We start from the raw sequence: 19521 nt of genomic DNA, 5'->3' as shown, positions 1-19521 counted from the left end.
TCCAAAAAAGTTAAATTTGAAGATCACTGCGACCCACCCAAATGTGTGAAAATTTCAATTAAGTGTGCAATATTTGTTAACAATTTGGCACAAGCAAGCGAATTTCAAATACCTTATTTTAGATATATGTATGATGTCCCGTTAGTGGCATGTTGACTGATGTAGCAGTGTAAGATAACTGTGTAATACCCGTGGGAAATGCCAGGTAGCACCTTGTTTTCCCGGTCACTAGGCATGATATCACAGCACTAATATATAAGATATATCCAGACTATTTCTCTGTACAGGGCAGGCCAGCATAAAAAATAATAATCATATTCGTGAGAAAACTAATGAACAAAATCAATTCTATATGTCCGTTACTTTTTAAATCTTAGAAAACGAACTAAATTTTCACACCTATATTTATGAAAAATCCACTAAATCTTCAATAATAAATATATTTCTGGTAATGCCTATTTAATCAACCGATGTGATTTATGACAAACTTAATGCCATATTTAGATTTTTTGCACTAGGACCTCTTCACACTATTACCTGGCCATGAGTCACGGATGCAAACAGGCTGGTCATAAACGTACAATGGATAGTTCATGAAATGTGTTTGTGAAGACTTTCGGGGCCCTCTACTGCAACAGGGGTTTGTCCCACTCCACTGCATTAACACATCATAGGATCACAATCATTACTAGAACTGATACTCTTACCCCATTTAGAGGGTTCAATAGGGTTTTATTGTCGCCGATGAAGGCCACTTTTATTTTCCGAGATGCGCGAAACGTTCATTTTATTTCAGCGTGAAACGTGAAGCACCCAGTTACATTCCCCTGACCCGTAAATGCGTTTTGCTTTCTCCGCCCTTCGTGAGACGAATTCATTATACCAGCTGTTTCGTTTTTTTTCAGGATTTTTGAAGTTTTATTTACTGTAAATTGATGATTTTATTTACCTTGAACAATCCCCCCTCAATGGGGACCCCCATTTATTTTTATTGGGATCCCAGTTTTTGCAAAATTAGCCCAATATGTCAGCATCAAGCCTGAGAACCTTTTGCGGCCATGAAAATCCCATTTTAGAATCGGTATCGAATACGTAGGTTAGTTCGGCGCCATGGCAAAACGTGACGTTCCCCCATCCTGCAGGGATGGTCGTGCGCTTGAATACGTATAACCACACGGGTTCAGCGCCTGAGAGACATCAAAATCAATGGTCCATTATAATTTCAGAAAAGACAAAACTTTGTAGTGTAAAAGATATTCATGACATGATGGGCACAATTGTGTATAGAGCAAACCCAGTCCGGATATAAATGTAAGGACGATTACCTACATAATTACAGTACTCGGATTTTATTTAAAAAATATTTTTTATTTCTCTGTTTTTGAGGCAAACAATTTCTTCTTGAACGTTCATTTATCCTGTTGCTTCAACATTAGCAATCGTTCTCTTTTTTCATGACCTGGTCGATTTTCTGTTCGATATCTCACTGCCCGATTAATAATAATAATAATAATAAAAAACAGATAGAAGTGTAAGCAACAAAAGCTATCGTAATCTGTGTTAGCAGGATATAAGTTGCATCATAATACCGATAGTAAATTTTGAACTCAGAAGTTTCATACTACATTTGACCCAATTAATAAAAAACACAGTGAATATTTGATAAATAACTATTCGATTCATTTATTTCTGAATTGACAAATATTCCCGCCTTTCAGTTAACACCAAATCAAAGAACAACCCTCGTTATCGATAACAACAACATTTTAGCAAAATATTGAGGAAGAATAAAAACGGTTTGCGGTGTGGGTAGGTGCAGAAAGTGGGATTTATAAAAGTTGTATTAGATACGTCTGTAAGGTCTTATATACACGTATATAAGCTAGAGTATATATACAAGAAGTACAGACTCTCCTCTTACTGGATAGGTTTCGGCTGAGGCATCTGCAATTTTGTGTAGAATGATAAGACCATCTGTGAATGTTGCACCAACTGTAACTTCATAAACCCCCCTCAATATTTGCTGGAGATAACAGTTACATGTACTTAAACTTCAAACCGTTTCTTTCACAGCATCCAGTTGAAGTTTCTTTAAGAAAACTCAAAAATTTCAGAGTGAGTGGCATTTGGATAAACGGATCTGCCGGATGCTCCTGGATGCTGCTTAAGGTGGCGGGGTCATCCTGCTACAGTCTAGTTCCTTGCAGTAACTTCTCAGGGACCGGCTGGTCGGTTTAGTCAGGGCACCTGTATATAGACATAAAGAATTAAGCGCACGGTTTTTACATGTAGAATATCGGAAAACAAGGCATCATTGTCATATCCAACTGTAGTTGAATTGATTGAATGAAAAGTGAAAAAATGCCAAAAAGGGAGCGTTATGGACAACGATTAACAATACGCAAAATTGTATGGAGGCAAATATATGATTTAGTGCAGCCGAATAGTCTCCTTTTTAGGTTAAGGTTTAGGTTTAGTGGCGGTTGTGGTAAGTTTTGTTGTGGTGGCTGTAGGTTTAGTGGTGGTTGTGGTAGGTTTTGTTGTGGTGGTTGTAGGTTTAGTGGTAGTTGTGGTAGGTTTTGTTGTGGTTGATGTTGTAGGTTTAGCGGTGGTTGTAGTAGGTTTTGTTGCGGTAGTTGTAGCTTTGTGGTGGTGTTTGGTTGTGTTGTGGTAGTAACAGTAATACCCTGGCGCCATAAATGCTTACCACTAAAAATGGATGTTCACACAGAAAACAGAAAAAATAATACAATAGCATAAAATTTCGTTTTACTTACTTGGAGGAGGAGTTCTTATTGGAGTTGTAGTTGTGGGGGTGGTGGTTGATGTTGTGGTTGTAGTTGGTTTTGTTGTGGTAGTAGGTTTAGTGGTGGTTGTAGTAGGTTTTGTGGTGGTTGTGGTAGGTTTTGTTGTGGTAGTAGGCTTAGTGGTGGTTGTGGTAGGTATAGTGGTGGTTGTGGTAGGTTGAGTGGTGGTTTTGGTAGGTTTAGTAGTGGTGGTTGTAGGTTTAGTGGTGGCTGTGGTAGGTGTAGTGGTAGTTGTGGTAGGTTTTGTGGTGGTTGTGGTAGGTTTTGTTGTGGTAGATGTAGTAGTGGTTGAAGTAGGTATAGTGGTGGTTGTGGTAGGTGTAGTGGTGGTGGTTGTAGGTTTAGTGGTGGTTGTGGTAGATGTAGTGGTGGTTGTGGTAGATGTAGATGTAGTGGTGATTGTGGTAGGTTGTGTGGTGGTTGTGGTAGGTGTAGTGGTGGTGGTTGTAGGTTTAATAGTGGTTGTGGTAGGTGGAGTGGTGGTTGTGGTAGATGTAGTGGTGGTTGTGGTAGGTTGTATGGTGGTTATGGTAGGTTGTGTGGTAGCTATAGGCATCCGTGTTTTAAACGTAGTCTTATATGCAGGAGTCAGCTTTCCAGTGGTAGGAACAGTGGTGGTCGATACTGAATTAAACAAATGAAAATATAATCATGGTGACTACACATAACAAAATTTAAATTTCACTTCAGAACCTGCGTAAATGTATTATATATATAATGTGCATTATTCAAAGAAAAAATAAAACTGTTATAAGTATATGAATGGGTATAATACTAAATATTCCATTAAAGTTCGTCGTTTTAAAACATTGGTACCATGAATGCTTAAGACGAAATATTCTTTATATTGAAAAGTATTCTTTTCTCACCTCCATCGCAGTTCTCTCCTTTGGCAAATATCGTATACTGAGACAGATGCTGGATCACAGTATTGCGGTTTAAGTGCTTCCTATCATAGAAGAAACATTCGGTGCTTAGCTGTGTTCCAAATTTGTCATTGTGGTAGACGACGCCCACACACCAGTGAAAAGAACGACAAGCTTGAATACACTGGGCCGGAGATATCCCATGTTGGAAGTAGGAGAATTGAGTTTTTGGAAAGCGTCCCTTGATCACACACTCGACATCTGATACATATAATAAAAAAAAAAAAGAAAAAACGATATTCTTACTGGTTCATGTGAACATAAAGTGTGATTTACATAACCATATCTTGTTTGAGTGTAGTCTTCTTTTTGAACAGAGAAGCAGGTCTTTCTTATTTTCGTTTGGATAAGTTTTGAAATTCAAATAGCCTTACCTGTTCCATGTATCACATGTATGACATACCTTTCCCTGTTGTCATAATGGCAATGGTTGCTCTCTGCGTTGAGGGGGTGGATTTCGTGGTCATCGTGGTTGTTGTTGTTGTGGTGGTTGGTTGTGTTGTGGTAGGAAAAGGTGTCCATGTTTTAAATGCAGTCTTCGATACAGGTGTCAGTTTTCCAGTGCTGGGCACAGTGGTGGTTGATACTGAATTAAACAATGAAAATATAATCATGGTGACTACACAAAACAGAATTAAAACTTCACTTGTGAATCTGTTTAATCATATAATAATATATGTATAATAGGCATCATTACAAGAACACATAATACTGTAATAAGTATATGAATGAGGATAATATTAAACAGCCCATTAAAACCCGTCTTCTTACACTGGCGCCATAAATGCTTAGGACGAAATATTCTTTATATTGAAAAGTATTCTTTTCTCACCTCCATCGCAGTTCTCTCCTGTGGCAAACATCGTATATTGAGACAGGTACTGGATCGTAGTATTGCGGTTTAAGTACTTCCCATTGTAGAAGAAACATTCGGTGCTTAGCTGTGTTCCAAATTCGTTGTTGTGGTAGACCGCACCCACACACCAGTGAAAAGAACGACAAGCTTGTATACACTGGGCCGGAGATATCCCATGTTGGAAGTAGGAGAATTGAGTTTTTGGAAAGAGTCCCTTGATCACACACTCGACATCTGTGCAAACAAAAAAAAGATATTTTTATTATTACATGTAAACATAAGGTGTGATTTACAGACTTGACATTTAATATGGAATATTTCAGTTTCGAAGGTATGCCTAGGTAAAAATGCATCCTTTTTTCAAAAAACTCAGATCTCATATAAGATATGTGAATGGAGAAGTGTGTAGTCAGGTGTGTCGCTTCCAACTCACTGAATTCCAGGTTTGTTGCGCTGCTGCATTATGTAATATGCAGTGATTTAATTGGCTAGTGCTCCTTTGGGCAGGTTAAAGCTTGGCTTTGGCAAAGCATGGTTCTTCCAAAAAAGTATCCATATGTCGGTAACTACTGCATAGAAGAATTTGAAATTTGGCATGCAAGTGGTCAGTTTTGCAAGGTGTGAAATGAGCTATGCACTGCTCCGCAAATATGTAAATCTGTGGCAGAATGGCTCGAAAAAGCCAGGCATTGCCAGACAGATAATTGCGCCAAACGAAACGGTCCGCACAGTTTTAAAGAGTAATGTCTAGACTGATGCACCTACACAGAGACCACACCCAATGTATTGAAATCTTACCACCAGGGTACAGGACGTACTGTCTGTCGGGATATGTTGTTGCAACTAAACAAAAAACCACCCAGTCCGTTCAGAATGAGGGGTTAATTGCCACCAAAACGCATTTTTCAAGGCCCTTAGCGAATACCAAACTGGTTTTAGCTGGTTAGAATACCAGACGACCTCGGGGGAACCCACTGTAAACAGCAAAACATCGCTGTATGTTTCTCTAATGAATTGGGGACCTTGACTGTTTCTGAGGTGAACACTGAAAACTCGTGGCTTTCTTTATTGAGGTCAGTTTTCACCTTTAACGCTCAACTTGTCAAAACAGAATTTACAGACATCCAGAAGAGGGCAACAACTAAGCGTGTGCCGCGTTTAAAGTGACTAAGTTCATTAACAGCGTCGGTAATTGGAGCGGATACCACATTGGTGCCAAAACACCAATGATGGTCATCCACGAAAACCTGAACCAGATCAAATAAAGGAATAATCTGGGAACCACTTGACAATCATTTGATAGGGGCACCTTAGGAACAATTTTAGGTTGCACGGTGAAATTGCCGGTACACACAGAGCACTTTTAAAAGCAGATTACTTACAGAACCAAGGGAATGAGCAGCTACCTTGGTAATCAAAATCGCCACATTTGAACCACATAGACAATATGTGGGTAGGCCATTACTCGCCGAATCAATGGCCTACATGTCCTACAACAAAACTTGACCAAATTGGACAGATTTTGACCGATGCCTGGAATGTTATTCCAGATTTAACTCTAAAAACCTAACCCAAGGAATGCCTTGCCCCTTGAGAGCGCTGGTAGCAGACAGAAGAGGTCAAGCGTAACAGCGACCGTTACTGTGACTAGACACTGACATGGGGGTTCTTTGTGAGGCGTGTAACTCTTTTACAGAAAATAATTTGAAAAATATGGAGATCCAAAATATCTCTTTTAATTGTTGTCGTATGACATAAAATAGGCAATGTGTTTTTGTTTGCCTCTCTGGCGAATTCCATTAATTAACTGAAGACACAATGACATCAAAAGGATAATTAAAAGTTATTAAAACCCAATTTTAAGCCTTATTTTCATTTATCAGTCAGCAAAATAGGAAAAAACTGATGAAAAATGATTTGGAAAAAAATATTCCATATTAAATGTCAAGTCTGTACATAAGCATATCTTTTCTGAATGCGTGTTCGTCTTTTTTGAACAAAGAAGCACGTCTATTTTTGCGTTCAGAGAATAATAAGTTTATGAAATTGAAATAGTCGCACTTCGTCCATGTATCACGTGTATCACATACCTTTAGCTGTTGTCGTAATGGCAATGGTTGGTCTCTGCGTGGAGGGGGTGGATTTCGTGGTCTTCGTGGTTGTTGATGTGGTTGCGGCAGTGGACTTACTAGTGCTGGTTGTAGTTGTCGTTGTAGTACTTGCCGTTGTTGTCGGTAGGGTAGTTGTTGTCATCGGTTGGGTTGTTGTTGTTGTCGGTTGGGTTGTTGTTGTCGGAAGGGTTGTTGTTGTTGTCGGTTGGGTTGTTGTTGTCGGAAGGGTTGGTGTTGTTGTCGGTTGGGTAGTTGTCGTTTTCGGCTTCAGCGCGAACTTACCATGGTCTGAAATGTTCATTTTGTTCTGTTTATTTTACGTTTCTGTTACAAATTTAGATCACATCTTCGCTTTTAACATTTTTCCAATACGAGTAATTTTGAAATGTACGAACTGAACTGTGTGCGATGTAATGTTCTTCTTCCCATTATTATTATTATTACTATTATTTATGAAAATATCTTATCTATTGATATAATCCTTTTTGAGCTACTCTACCTTACCTACACATGATTTTACATAAGACGTCCACCCACGACCGGAAGGTGGCGCTTTCGCCGCGGTATTTTTCATGGTTCCAAAAACTTCACAGCTACCGGTGACGTGTTCATATGACACGGCAAGACATTTAGGATTGCCGTAGCATTCTGCTTTACAACTCTCTATCGTAATTCCTACCAAAGACTTAATCGGCACAGAAGGCAAAATGTGGTTGTTTATCTGTACGGAGTTCCTGCAAGAAGCTGTAAGAAAAGGAGTTATTACCTTGTGATTAGTTGGCTTGTTGAGCTTATTTCGAGGGCAGTTTAGTGTTATAAAATTACCCGAAGACCAATTTTTTATTTTAAATGCAACTACGGTGATCTGAAGATTGGTTGCCACCATTATTATATCGTTAATTCTATCATACACATATAAATTTGTCAGGGCGGTTAAAATATTTTTTTAAATATTTTTTCTAACACTGGCGGATTAAGGATTTGAGAGGGAGTGGCTTTATTGTTCATCTGTATTCGCTGTTATAATTGTTTCGAAAAATGATGCGATTAAAAGCTTTCATGAAATTTTGACTGAACAAAATATGGTCATATGTGATAAAGGAACCGGGTTTAACACCGCCATTTGGTTTTGAGAAGAGGGATCTTGCCGATATTCCGAATGGAAATATTGTCGAGGAAGTACTATAGGCTTCTTAAGTACCAGCTGAAAAGCGGCCGCTACCAGCCAAATTTCGAACACTATATCTGTGTTTGTCATTTACTTATCCTTTGGCTTGGGTTAATGTTTAAGTTTAGTTTAGTTTAGTTTAGTTTAGTTTAGTTTAGTTTATTTCACTGTAACATATGCATCCACTTGTGTGGATGAAAATGACAATATGAATACAATTTTTGTGAATATGCTATTAATGAGGAGACATAAAAAGCAATACCTCTGAAGCAGTTCCCATTACTTGTGAAAAGCTTCCACTGAAGAAGAAATTGTATCTCTGTATCTGGCGTGAAAAACTTCGCGTTGTAAAACAGACATTGAGTGCTCAAAGCCTGGCCCCTCTCGTCATCATGATACGCCGCAGCAACACAGCCTTGAAGAACGCTACAGGCCGCTTTACAGTCCCTGTGAGATATGCCGTGCATAGCGTGGAAGTGCTGCGTTTTCGGATACCTGTTTTCTAGTACACATTCAACGTCTGGTTTTCCTTTAAGATATAATGTACCGTATGCTTGAGAATCGATAAGCTAGTTTAGAGTTTTTAAAATCAATATTTGAATGATATCTTTAAGAATAGGAATATTACAGAACGAAATTACTTGGAAGTGGTGCACTTTGCAGCAATTGAAAAACTTCCCTTTTTGATGTTGGATTCAGTGTAATGTATCGAGACACATTATAGCTTGACAGGTGCCAAATTTAAATTCATTTCATATCAAGATGGACATAAGTTCTTACCGTTGAATGTTGTGATACCAAGTTCTGCAACAGTGAAAAAGCCATCATTGGTTGTCGATATCGCTGGCTTGGACGTTATAGGGGGCGATTTTGTGGAAATGGTCGTAGAACTGGTAGTTGTTGAACTGGTAGTTGTTGGACTGGGGGTTGTGGGTTGGGTTGTTGTCTTAATGGCTTTTTTGGTGTCAGCGTTGCATAATTCCCCACGGCAAAGACAGAGTACTTGGTCACTGCCGTAGATTTTCTGGAGTCTACATCCGTCATAGTCCAGGTTAACCCCATATAGACTGCCGCTATGACTATAGCAACCTTTATTGTGGACAGTGACTGAAAGCCATATACGTAACCAAATTATCTTCAGACATAAGAAGTGTGCCTGCCCCCCCCCCCCCCCAGAAAAAAATTGAGAAAATTAAAATAAAGAATTTATTGCAAATAGTGTAAATAAATTTAGAATTTAACTGGTTCTAACATTAATCTTTTTGCACCCCATTTCTATTTATGTTTTTCGTTTTAGACACTTGAGTGTCGTGCTAAACATGTTTTGATTCTTGAAGTAAGTTAAAATATATAAGATATATAAAATATATCCAATATAAAAAGACCACTTTAATAAAAAAAAAGCTTTAATGGATAAGGAGTGTTTAGCCTTCACGTATTCTACTTAAAACGCCTCAAACATGCAAATCAAACCGTACCTCCGTCCGCTTTCAATCTGGTGAAACATCTAAAACCAGTCTGACACCTCGCAGCTACGGCTGGATTGGTCTTAATGTACGCACACGTGGAGCCGTAGCAGTCGTAACAAGACCATCCTGACACTGAAACGATGAGATGCTACCCTAAGTGGACAGATATTGAAGCTGACATAACAAGATGGTTTGGCATGCAATGTTGCACAAAGTGAAGCGATATGGTACTTTCTCGGCATGGGAAACTAACACACAATGGTACACAGAGTTAAGAAAATTCATAAAAACAACATTGGCGTGACTTGACGTTTTGCTGTATATAGAGTAAAACTAACTAACTAGAACAGTTAGTATTAGAATGAAAATGATCTGGGCTTATAGAGATACATGTAATACATGTACAAGTGGTATAGCCTTACATTTATTTAAAAGTTCTTTTCACCCCCCTTAACATCTAGGTCCCAACATACTGTATATGGCTGGTAATTCGTTAGTGATAATTATATTTGAAAATCGGCAATAAAATCATAGAATTTCCAATTAAAAGAATACGCCTTTCAATGAACACGCGAAGGCTTATTGCTACCATAACAATACAATTGGAGTGAAAAGACACTTGCTTCCACAATGAATGAAAAATGCTCTTTGTTTGAGAGTGTACTATATGTACAAAATAAAATCGAATCAAAATTATACGACCGATTGTAAAAAAAATATTCAGATTCATCAGTTTTCTAACCCGAGATATTACGCTCGAAATATGTCTTCCCTTTCAATAAAATTTGAAAATAATTTTCACACAAGAAAAAGGTCTTTTATCCCCGTAGACACAAATACACACGCGTGAGGCAATGTGTCGAACTCATAGCTGGAAACTGGTTCGATGTCTCGATTAGTCTCGAAAGTGTATTTTGAAGCAAATTACGAAATTCTTACCTTTAGCACAGTTCACCAAAAGAACGAGAAAAATGACTGGGAATAAACTTTCTCCCTGCATCACATCAAAATATCACTTGCTTTTATAATGAATAAAAACACTTTAAACCTGAACACCTGTGTCCCACTATAATCTGACCATGACTTCCTCCAGATCCTAACAGGTGACAGGTTATCAGAGCCGAGAATGATATCATAATCAATATCTATAATTGGGTAATTTTTTTATTAATCGGTTAGTCGACTGTCAAGGAAGAAGTATTGAAATCTGCAGCTTTTCAAAGACACGCAAACTAAACTGTATTCAAAGTAAGATAGCCATTAACAGTAAACTGACATTTCAAATACTATCAATACATGGCGAAATGTTCGTCCTATCTTCTGCGTTACATTGTACAGCAAGATCTTCTTTTTTAAATCTGTTAATTTCATCCAAAAAGACAGATTTAAAGATCACTGCCCCAATTAATTGTGCAATATTTTCTAACAGTTCTTATGCATGTACAAGCAGAGGTATTTCAAATACTTTATTTTAGATATACTGTATGTATGATGTCCTGTTAGTGGCATGTTGACTGATGTAGCAGTGTAAGATAACTGTGTAATACCCGTGGGAAATGCCAGGTAGCACCTTGTTTTCCCGGTCTCTAGGCATGATATCACAGCTCTAAAATATGAGATACATCCAGACTTTTACATAATAACACATAACAGCATTGTTAAGAATCAAACCTAATCAGCTTTGTGAGAAAACGAATGAACAACTTCGGTGATAAATGTTTGTTTCTGTTTCTTTTTTCATCTAAGAAAACGGATTGGATTTTTACACCTAGATTTATGAAAATCAACTCAATCGTCAATATTAAATATATTTTTGAAATAACGCACATTTATTTAACTAATGTAGAATAAGACAAACTTAATGCCTTATTCAGATTTTTCACACTGTTGCTTTGTTTTAAGTCACGGATTTAAACAGGTAGATCTTAATGGTAGAATCTAGTTCATAAAATGTGTTTTCAAAGGTTTTCGGGGCCGTCTACTGCAATGCACTCTGGTTAGTGCCGTCAACCTATCAACAGCGGGTTGTCTCACTCCACTGCATTAGCGCATCCTAGGATCACAATCACAACTAGAACTGCTACCGCAATGTCGTTCTTATCCGAAAGTACAAATTAATGCGTTCGATAAAGCGATTACATACAGTATTTATTAGAACGAAATGAAATGGAAAGACCATCCAAGACACGTACTACACGCACTAGTCTACCTAGAATAAATCAAATGCCATCGTCAGTATCCAATTTTGTTCCAGAAATCGCATTGCTTTGGCTTCCAGTTATTCATGACAGGACAATTTGGCACGTTAAACTGCAGTACGCTTAAGTTGGTGTCCTTGTTATACTGGGGCCAACCGTCATCAAGTGTTCTGGAACTTAATACTAAAGGGGGGATACTTTTATTAGGATTCCCGGTTTTAGCAAAATTAGTCCAATATGTCAGCATCGTGCTTGACAACTTTTGGTCACCAGGTGGCCACGAGAATCCCATTTTAGAAACGGTATTAAATACGTACGTTAGTTCGGCGCCATGGCATACGTGCCAGTAGCAAAACGTGACGTTCCCCCATCCTGCAGGACTGGACGTGCGATTGAATACGTATAACCACACAGGCTCAGCGCCTGGGGAAGTGCTGTGGTTTATGCTTTCTACGGCCGCCTTAGTTGCACAGCCAAATAAATAGTCTGTGGCCAATGTGACAAGTCTAGGTTTTTGGTCGTCCGTGGGTAATGGTGGGTACATGTAAAAAACTTCAGCCGCGTGTTCAGGAAAAGTGGCCAAAAGCACCGCCTTATATTCTAGAACTGTTAAGGTCCGGTTCCAAACATCGCAGACAAAACCTTGGGCTTCTTCACTGGTAAAACCCATCATAACTGGCTTTCTCTGATAGTTCCCTGTTAAAAAAGCTTGTATAGGTTGTACCAAAACTTCCTTGCCGTCAACGTAGGGGCCCCATGGTTCAAACAATTCAAGAAGCTGTAGTGAAGCCACGCTTTCTGCTACCTTTACGGCGGCCCAGGCGACCTGATCGGCGGACGCGTTACGAAGACAGGCCATATGCTCTCGCAGGCAACCCAGAGCGTCGGCAAGATAGTCTCCGAGTAGTTTGGCAGCACCGTAGTTCTTGAATGGGAGGGCAAACGGGGCGCTTTCGACGATGGCGCGTTTGAAGAGAGCGTTGCTCTTTTCCGAGGTGAAGTGAAGTGCCACCGACTGTCCACCTGCACTCTGTCCGAATAGGGTTACCTAGAATGTCATCATTAAGTGGTACATTATATTACCTATTTCTTACACCGGGGTTTCTTATGTACAGGTAACACTTGAATTAAACATGTATTCATTTTCAATTGAAAATGAATTTAGGTTAACTGCTAAACTGCATGCAGATATTGTTGTGTTCATAGATAGCAAAATGGTGAATATGTTGAACTTCGATGTTTTTGGTCATATGAGCTCTGCTTAAGTACACTCTTTCATGGAATACATTCTATGTTTTGTTCTATTTTGAAATCTTGGTACAATTAATATACCTACCTCATCAGGATTCCCGCCAAAGTTTTTAATGTTTTTCTGCACCCATGTCATGGCGAGGCGCTGGTCCATGATGCCATAATTGCCCTGTGCGGAGTCACTTTTCTTTCCTGTTACCAAAAATCCTAGAGCACCTGGGATGAAAAGAAGGAAAATCAAACACGTGCATAGTCACATGTACAATTGTGTTCTACATAGTCTTCAAATCAAACTTACCTTCTGTGTTACTACCTGTAATGTTAATATTTTCAGAATAATTTATATTACATCGTGAAATCTTAGATTTTTTACTTTTACTTTTAATAACTCTTCCTGTAGTAAAACTTGCATTATACTATATATGTATATACTATCTATAAAGTTTTACAATTATACATATGTTGTACAGTCTGTTGAAAATTCTTTAATGTATTTTAGACTTTTAAAATAAATATATTACAAATACACGTATATTTCTATTATCTGTATTACTATATATAAATTTATTTTAAAAACATGCATATTATTAATTATCAATGTTATTATTTCATGCAGTGACAAACATTCTGTATTCTGTACCAGTAATCTTACCCAGACGGTAGTTAAAGTTAACCACGACCACGTTCCCCTGACTGGCCATAAACTCCCCGTCCCAGTTGGGGGAGGCCCCGCTCAGGATGGTGAACTGGCCCCCGTGAATGAACACCATCACAGGCAGGTGGGCAAGGTTGGTGGCGTTCAGAGGTGTGAACACGTTCAGGAAGAGACAGTCCTCAGACGTCTGAAGAAAGACATGAAGGGTATCAACGTGTTTGAGTTGTATAGCGTTTTGATATATTTTTAATATGACGTTGTTTTGTCATTTTTTATAGTAAAAGGATGTGTAGCAGAAAAGTGTTATTGTTCAGGACACTATTGACATTGATGTGCATAGGATCAATGTTAATAATGATGATAATACTAATAATATGGCAACTTGTATGAACAACATAAATTACAAATAAAATAAGACAAATCTAGGTTTATATGAAAATTAAATAATTATTATTAGAAATAAACCTGGTCACAATTAGAGAAAACAATCATGTATTGTTTATTAATTCAAATTAGGCAAATGAAAGTGCTCAGCGTCCTCCTGTCCTCACCACATTGATGCAGCCCCGGGGTGGCGTGTACCACGTGCAGCCCACCTGGGGGCATGCGGGGGGTAGCGTGGTCCCCAGCAGCGTCCTCCCCGTGGAGCCCCAGGGTGATTTAGGGACCGGCGGCTTCCACCTGCAAAATTATTATAATCACCATTATTTGAAGGGGGTGGGGTCTGGTTTCTTTGGGAATAACCGGCCTTGGCTGCGAAACCGACCCTCGCTCCCTTGGCATGGGGTTCGGGGGCCTCTCAAGGGCACCCGTAAATTTTGGTGTTTTGGAGGGCAAACGGTGCCATTTGGTACGGTTTAGAATTATGATTCAGCTAGACGTTATTTGGTGTGATTTATTCAAGGACCCTCCGGTCCGCTGGCCCTCCTGACCCCCTAAATCGGCAACTGACCATGTATAACAGTACTTAATTAGGGGCACCATACACTTAAAATGCCCCCCCCCCCAGTTTAGTGTTTCAAGTCAAATCTTCTCTTCGTGATAACATAATTTACTTTGTTATGAAATCAAATACTTATCTGGTATCATTAGTGTGATGTGCATTGTTAACATATAACTTTGATTTAACACTTTGCACTTAATCTCACTCGGCTTAATTTGGTCAGCTATTTCTTAAAATGTGCTCATTCCCCAAAAATCATTTCGCTCAGGAGTAAGTGAAATTTATTATGCTTTTCAAAAGGATGGGTTGGCAACGATTCTTTAAACATCCTCATCATCATGATAAATGAGAAATAAACTACGCCTATAAGGTCTTCTATAAAGTCTGCTGCTAGATTGGCACTACCTCCGTATCGATGAGAAAACGGGACCACGCCGCCTGAAGTAGGTTACAAACTGATTACATATCTTGTTTACATGTACCTATATTCAGATTTAGGCATGGTATAATCTGAAGAAAGAAATAACAAATGTTCATGCGCTTTTCCTTAACATGTATGTCTTTTGACCCACCTTAAACTCCCTACCGGAGGCTCTGCATACGGAATGCCATAAAAGATGTTTGCAGATCCACGATAAATACCCTGTACGGGCCCCTGGGCAGTGACCACCACGGGGCCTCGGCCCTTACTGACGTCACTTGATGCCACAAAACGTGATGCTCGTGCACCAGAAGGCGAGTGCACAAGTTCCAGAGCCAGGAAAATGAAGAATAAATATGTTTGCTGCATATTGAGACAGCGCAGGATGATCTTCCTATGCTACAAATTCCATCCCAGGACAGACGTCTGTCCCTGTTCCATCCAACGTTTAGACAGTGGACTTCAACTCTTACGAGTTGACTCTATTTACACGCTGGGCACGGAAGATACAGTACAGCGTGATATAACTTTGTCGAACAATAGGCCAAAGTTGACATTTTAGTTCTATCATTGACATTTATGATACTCCAAATTTTCAACTTGATTGCAAATTCCGGAAGTCATCAATATATTATTATTATTATTATTATTATTATTATTATTATTATTATTATTATTATTATTATTATACATATCAATACATATCTAGCACCTACAAGATCGAGCTGCTGTTGACAATAATAATAATAATAATAATAATAATAATAATAATAATAATAATAATTGTTTCATGTAACAATATATAGCACATTTACCGATTGTGCATCTTTGAACCTCACAGTTCATTCACCTGGTTACGACATCGACTGATGGCAGGGAACTTTATCTCTGACCTATAATCTACATTGTCGTCTTCTGGTTGACGTGATTTCTAATAACACAAACATCACACGATCACCAACGTGGGGGGTTTAGAGATAAGAGACTAAAAGGTGTTGTCAGGCAAGAAAGGTTCACGGAAGGTTTATTTTTAATCACACATTTGGTCAGAAAAAAAGCCCCTTTTGAATCAAAATTTGATCAAGGTGCTATGTCGTTTTTTTTTAGGAAATAGCCTATGGGTGTAAAAAAAAAAAAAGAAAAAAGAAAAAAGGATATCCTTGGAAATTTCTGGCAACAGGTCTTTGTACGGACAGTGTGCTATGACAAAGACTTAAAAGACATAAAACGCAGTTTTACATTTATTAAAACATTATTTTATTATCTATTATATTCTGAGTATCATAATTAAAGCCTACTGACACTATCTTTCGGTGTTATTGATGCCATATAATCGCTTAAAATGTCAATTTTTTAGTCATTTTCAATATCCAATACCATCCCAAAAGTCACACAACTTCGTTTTAAAGTCATACATTACAGAACCCATTGGAGCTTTGAACTCCAGGACGCTGAAGTTCGTCTGGGAATGAAAAGGCGGCCAATATTTGTCATAAAATTTCATTCTGGTGACTCCATCGTTGAACCCTTGTCTTGGATTGGCGCCGGCCGGGTACAGAGTGTTGGGATTGCCCGTCCTTGCGAAATTAGCCCAGTACTTTTGCATAGCATGGGAGAGTTTTTGTTCCTCTTTTGATAATTCAAAGCCCTTATTATTACCTGGATTAAACACAAAAGGAAGTTCCGAACCATGGCACACATGGCCGTAACAGTACGTGATGTTGGACCAGAATCTAGGTGCGACGGTTTGATTAAAGACGTACATCCATATATATGGGAATAAAAACGATCTTCTTGCAATGGCTTTCGCGGCAGCTCTTGTTGGGCAGATGAATGCATAATCTGTAGAGATATTGACAAACGCAGGGCGTTGGTCTCCTGAACTTACAATAGGGTACGTAGAAAGTACAGACCTTATGTGAACTGGGAAAGTAGCTAGTAATATTGCTCGATATTCAGTCTCGCTTACGTTGTGTAGAAACCCGGCATATACAAATGACTGAGCCTCTTGCGTTGTAATGCCCATCATGATGGGTTTGCGTTGAAAGTTCCCGGACATAAAGGCGTCAAGCGGTTGGTCCTTCACTTCCACGCCATCTATGAAGGGTCCCCACTGCTCAAAAAATTCTAGAACTTGGAGCGACGCTACCTTCACCGAGACGACATTTTCGGCGGTCACGAGCGCGTCAGCAGAAGCGTTCCGAAGACAGTTTACGACGTCATGTTGACAACCAAGCGCTTGAATCAAGTACTTGCCTAAACGCTTCGCTTCAGAATGGGACTTGAAGTGGATAGCAAACGGGGAACTCTCCACAATGGCGCGTCGGAACAAAGAGGAGCTCTTGGCAGATGTCATGTGAAGAGCCACGGATTGGGCTCCGGCACTTTGGCCAAATATTGTTACCTGTGTGTGTGATTGGTTTTCAAAAGAAAACAGAAAGCCTTAGTTAATATTTCAAATAGGTAATGACCATCTGGTTTATGTAAATCGAATCGTAAATATTTCAAATGCTAATCAATGTGACTTTGTAACTCATAGGCCTATATTAGTAAATCTATTTTGTTTTACATCATTCAAGAGGTGCATGACATCTGGGAACACCAACCTCATCAGGGTTACCGCCAAAATTTCTGATGTTCCTTTGGATCCATGCCAAAGCGAAACGCTGGTCCATCACTCCGTAGTTGCCTTGGGGTGCGTCGGATCCCTCATCAGCGAACAGAAACCCCAGGGCTCCTTCATGTGAGAACAGATACATGATGATAGCTTTTGTATCATTCTACACATCGCTTTTTATTCCAGGAAGTTTTTTTAACGAACAGACCGTGCCTCTAACGTATACAATATTTTTTCATAAGTAAATTATTTTAAATGAAATTTTATGAAAAACTGAAATTATCTCGGCGAACTTGCGTATAGAATCGAAAATAAATAAATAAATTGAAAATAATGAAAACTAGTTGCCTAATCTATAATTGATGGTGACCACCACAACGTTTTCCATGCTGGCTAGTGTCTCGCCGTTCCATAAGGGGGAGCCACCGCTCATTGTCGTAAACTGCCCGCCGTGAATGAAAAACATTACTGGGAGATTGGAGAAGTATGATGCTCCACTGGGCGTGAATATGTTGAGAGTAAGGCAGTCCTCTGATGTCTGAAATGTTGAAAAAAAAATTTTGTTAAAAAGATTTAAAAACAAACTATAAATATTTTTAAATTAAAATGTTTAGTTGGGGCATAGAGGCCTTAAAAATAGGTTTGCGGTATGATGATGAATAAACACAACGCAAAAACAGAAAGTGACACATATTCCCATTGTTTAGAAATAACAAAATTAAGATGAGATTCAGATACACTCTAGAAGTCCATGTGCAAAAACGATGCATAGTTGTTCAACTTTTCTAAAGGAGTGGCAAACTCGATCAAAAGTTCTATGATCAACCTACTGAATCCGTCCAAAATTTCATCTCCCAATGGCAGAATGACATACCCTTGCCCAGTAATAAGAATAAAATTAGATTTTTAATGGACAGAAATAAATAATGCATAAGTTGTTCTACCTTATTGACGCAGATAAACGGCGGACTGTGCCACACACAAGACGTCTGTGGACACGCGGGGGGTACGACATCAGCAAGCAGCGTTTTCCCTGATGCATGCCAAGATGATTTGAATTGTGGAGGGCGCCATCTTTTTAATTCACAAAACAGACGAAACATATTTTGAAATTTACTTGATGAAGTTTTTTAATATCCTACCATGCCATTTATGTGTCTACATAATAAATGATAAAAATTATCAGTGATGTCTGAAAGTCGAGTCAAGTTAAGCAGATATGCGTTTAAACTTTATCCTATCAGCTTAAATTCCTTTATCGTCTCTAAAATAACTACTCCAATGTATTGTATTCAAGCTTTTGTTCATACATGTTTTAAGGTACATTTGTTTTCTGCGTACGTGACCAATGAAGAAGAAAGTAGTACACAAAATTAGGTTTTGAAATTCTCATCATTCTGAACATACAATGAACTGAACGCCTGTTTCACCTTAAATTTCCCACAGGAGGCTCGGCAAAGGGGATGCCGTAGAATACCTTGGACGCACCGCGGTATATCCCCTGTACAGACCCCTCTGTTGTCACTACCACGGGGCCTTTAGGCTTCTCATCATTTTTTGTAAAAGTGAACCTCAAAGTTGACCTCGGATTTCTAACACTGACCAACTGATCAATGTTTACAATCAAGGCGCAGAGAAAAAGATAACGGCTCGTCTTTTGCATCTTAGCAAACTTTAACACTTTGCCTATACTAGTGTGCCTCCCTCTCTCTCGATTTGAATGTCCGGGAGTGTCAAATATGTATGTGTGAAAGGGTATTATATCTCTTCATCACACCGTAAATCACCTTATGCTCTGCGATGATTTATTTTTACGGACATTAGAAACCGTCTTGTTCAAATAGTTAAAAACAAGACAGGCACGAAAATAAGACTTGAAAAAGTGTTCCAACGAAAGAGTATGGAAATCATTTTATTTTTAAATCCAATATTTTACTATGTACATGTAAATGAAGTACATTTTCCATTTTGTAAATGAGACCGTAAATCATGTCTTTATTAGAGCCTCGTGGACATGCATATGCTGACCGCTTGATCAGTTGACTTTACACCTAGCTAGGAGCCATATATGCGTCACTTACACGTGAGGCGCAAAGTTT

The 19521-nt window shown here is 38.8% G+C and overlaps 4 protein-coding genes across 4 annotated transcripts; all 4 read right to left on the bottom strand.

The window, feature by feature from the left end:
- Positions 1-1658: 1658 nt before the first annotated feature.
- Positions 1659-9462, bottom strand: LOC147763230 (uncharacterized). Its single transcript, XM_087009741.1, has 10 exons — positions 9347-9462; positions 8649-8975; positions 8131-8397; positions 7205-7444; positions 6680-6988; positions 4566-4823; positions 4137-4319; positions 3677-3934; positions 2778-3431; positions 1659-2247 (listed from the first exon to the last, which is right to left on the bottom strand). The coding sequence occupies exons 3-10, from the start codon at positions 8333-8335 to the stop codon at positions 2165-2167; spliced, it is 2190 nt and encodes a 729-aa protein (XP_086865867.1). The 5' UTR covers positions 8336-8397; positions 8649-8975; positions 9347-9462; the 3' UTR covers positions 1659-2164.
- Positions 9463-11431: 1969 nt separating this feature from the next.
- Positions 11432-12997, bottom strand: LOC147763229 (cAMP-regulated D2 protein-like). Its single transcript, XM_087009738.1, has 2 exons — positions 12872-12997; positions 11432-12583 (listed from the first exon to the last, which is right to left on the bottom strand). The coding sequence occupies exons 1-2, from the start codon at positions 12938-12940 to the stop codon at positions 11570-11572; spliced, it is 1083 nt and encodes a 360-aa protein (XP_086865864.1). The 5' UTR covers positions 12941-12997; the 3' UTR covers positions 11432-11569.
- Positions 12998-13058: 61 nt separating this feature from the next.
- On the bottom strand, positions 13059-15291 carry LOC106175568 (cAMP-regulated D2 protein-like). Its single transcript, XM_087008785.1, has 4 exons — positions 14957-15291; positions 13993-14122; positions 13439-13628; positions 13059-13099 (listed from the first exon to the last, which is right to left on the bottom strand). The coding sequence occupies exons 1-4, from the start codon at positions 15172-15174 to the stop codon at positions 13059-13061; spliced, it is 579 nt and encodes a 192-aa protein (XP_086864911.1). The 5' UTR covers positions 15175-15291.
- Positions 15292-15938: 647 nt separating this feature from the next.
- Positions 15939-19211, bottom strand: LOC106175595 (cAMP-regulated D2 protein). The gene is made up of 5 exons (XM_013557665.2): positions 18853-19211; positions 18367-18496; positions 17771-17960; positions 17412-17542; positions 15939-17209 (listed from the first exon to the last, which is right to left on the bottom strand). Exons 1-5 carry the CDS (start codon positions 19083-19085, stop codon positions 16169-16171), a joined length of 1725 nt encoding a protein of 574 aa, XP_013413119.2. The 5' UTR covers positions 19086-19211; the 3' UTR covers positions 15939-16168.
- Positions 19212-19521: the final 310 nt, after the last annotated feature.

The sequence above is a fragment of the Lingula anatina genome, chromosome 3, assembly GCF_051362555.1.
Source record: "Lingula anatina isolate TDL-2025a chromosome 3, LinAna3.0, whole genome shotgun sequence".
In the NCBI taxonomy this organism is placed as follows: Eukaryota; Metazoa; Brachiopoda; class Lingulata; order Lingulida; family Lingulidae; genus Lingula; species Lingula anatina.
Note: the sequence above shows the minus strand (reverse complement) of the source record. Positions and strands in the feature narration are given on the sequence as shown.

What these genes read in the sequence shown, in the direction of transcription:
- LOC147763230 (XM_087009741.1), bottom strand. Translation starts at nt 8,335, where the DNA reads ATGCACGGCATATCTCACAGGGACTGTAAAGCGGCCTGTAGCGTTCTT. An exon ending in CATTATGACAACAGGGAAAG is followed by an intron (nt 3,935 to 4,136) that starts GTATGTCATACA and finishes TATATGTATCAG; the next exon opens with ATGTCGAGTGTGTGATCAAG. An exon ending in AATAAGAACTCCTCCTCCAA is followed by an intron (nt 2,248 to 2,777) that starts GTAAGTAAAACG and finishes GTCTATATACAG; the next exon opens with GTGCCCTGACTAAACCGACC.
- LOC106175568 (XM_087008785.1), bottom strand. Translation starts at nt 15,174, where the DNA reads ATGCAGCAAACATATTTATTCTTCATTTTCCTGGCTCTGGAACTTGTG. An exon ending in CCTCCGGTAGGGAGTTTAAG is followed by an intron (nt 14,123 to 14,956) that starts GTGGGTCAAAAG and finishes ATAATTTTGCAG; the next exon opens with GTGGAAGCCGCCGGTCCCTA. An exon ending in TAACTTTAACTACCGTCTGG is followed by an intron (nt 13,100 to 13,438) that starts GTAAGATTACTG and finishes TTAACATTACAG; the next exon opens with GTAGTAACACAGAAGGTAAG.
- LOC106175595 (XM_013557665.2), bottom strand. Translation starts at nt 19,085, where the DNA reads ATGCAAAAGACGAGCCGTTATCTTTTTCTCTGCGCCTTGATTGTAAAC. An exon ending in CCTCCTGTGGGAAATTTAAG is followed by an intron (nt 18,497 to 18,852) that starts GTGAAACAGGCG and finishes TGAATTAAAAAG; the next exon opens with ATGGCGCCCTCCACAATTCA. An exon ending in TTGGCGGTAACCCTGATGAG is followed by an intron (nt 17,210 to 17,411) that starts GTTGGTGTTCCC and finishes TCACACACACAG; the next exon opens with GTAACAATATTTGGCCAAAG.
- LOC147763229 (XM_087009738.1), bottom strand. Translation starts at nt 12,940, where the DNA reads ATGGACCAGCGCCTCGCCATGACATGGGTGCAGAAAAACATTAAAAAC. An exon ending in TTGGCGGGAATCCTGATGAG is followed by an intron (nt 12,584 to 12,871) that starts GTAGGTATATTA and finishes ATGACATTCTAG; the next exon opens with GTAACCCTATTCGGACAGAG.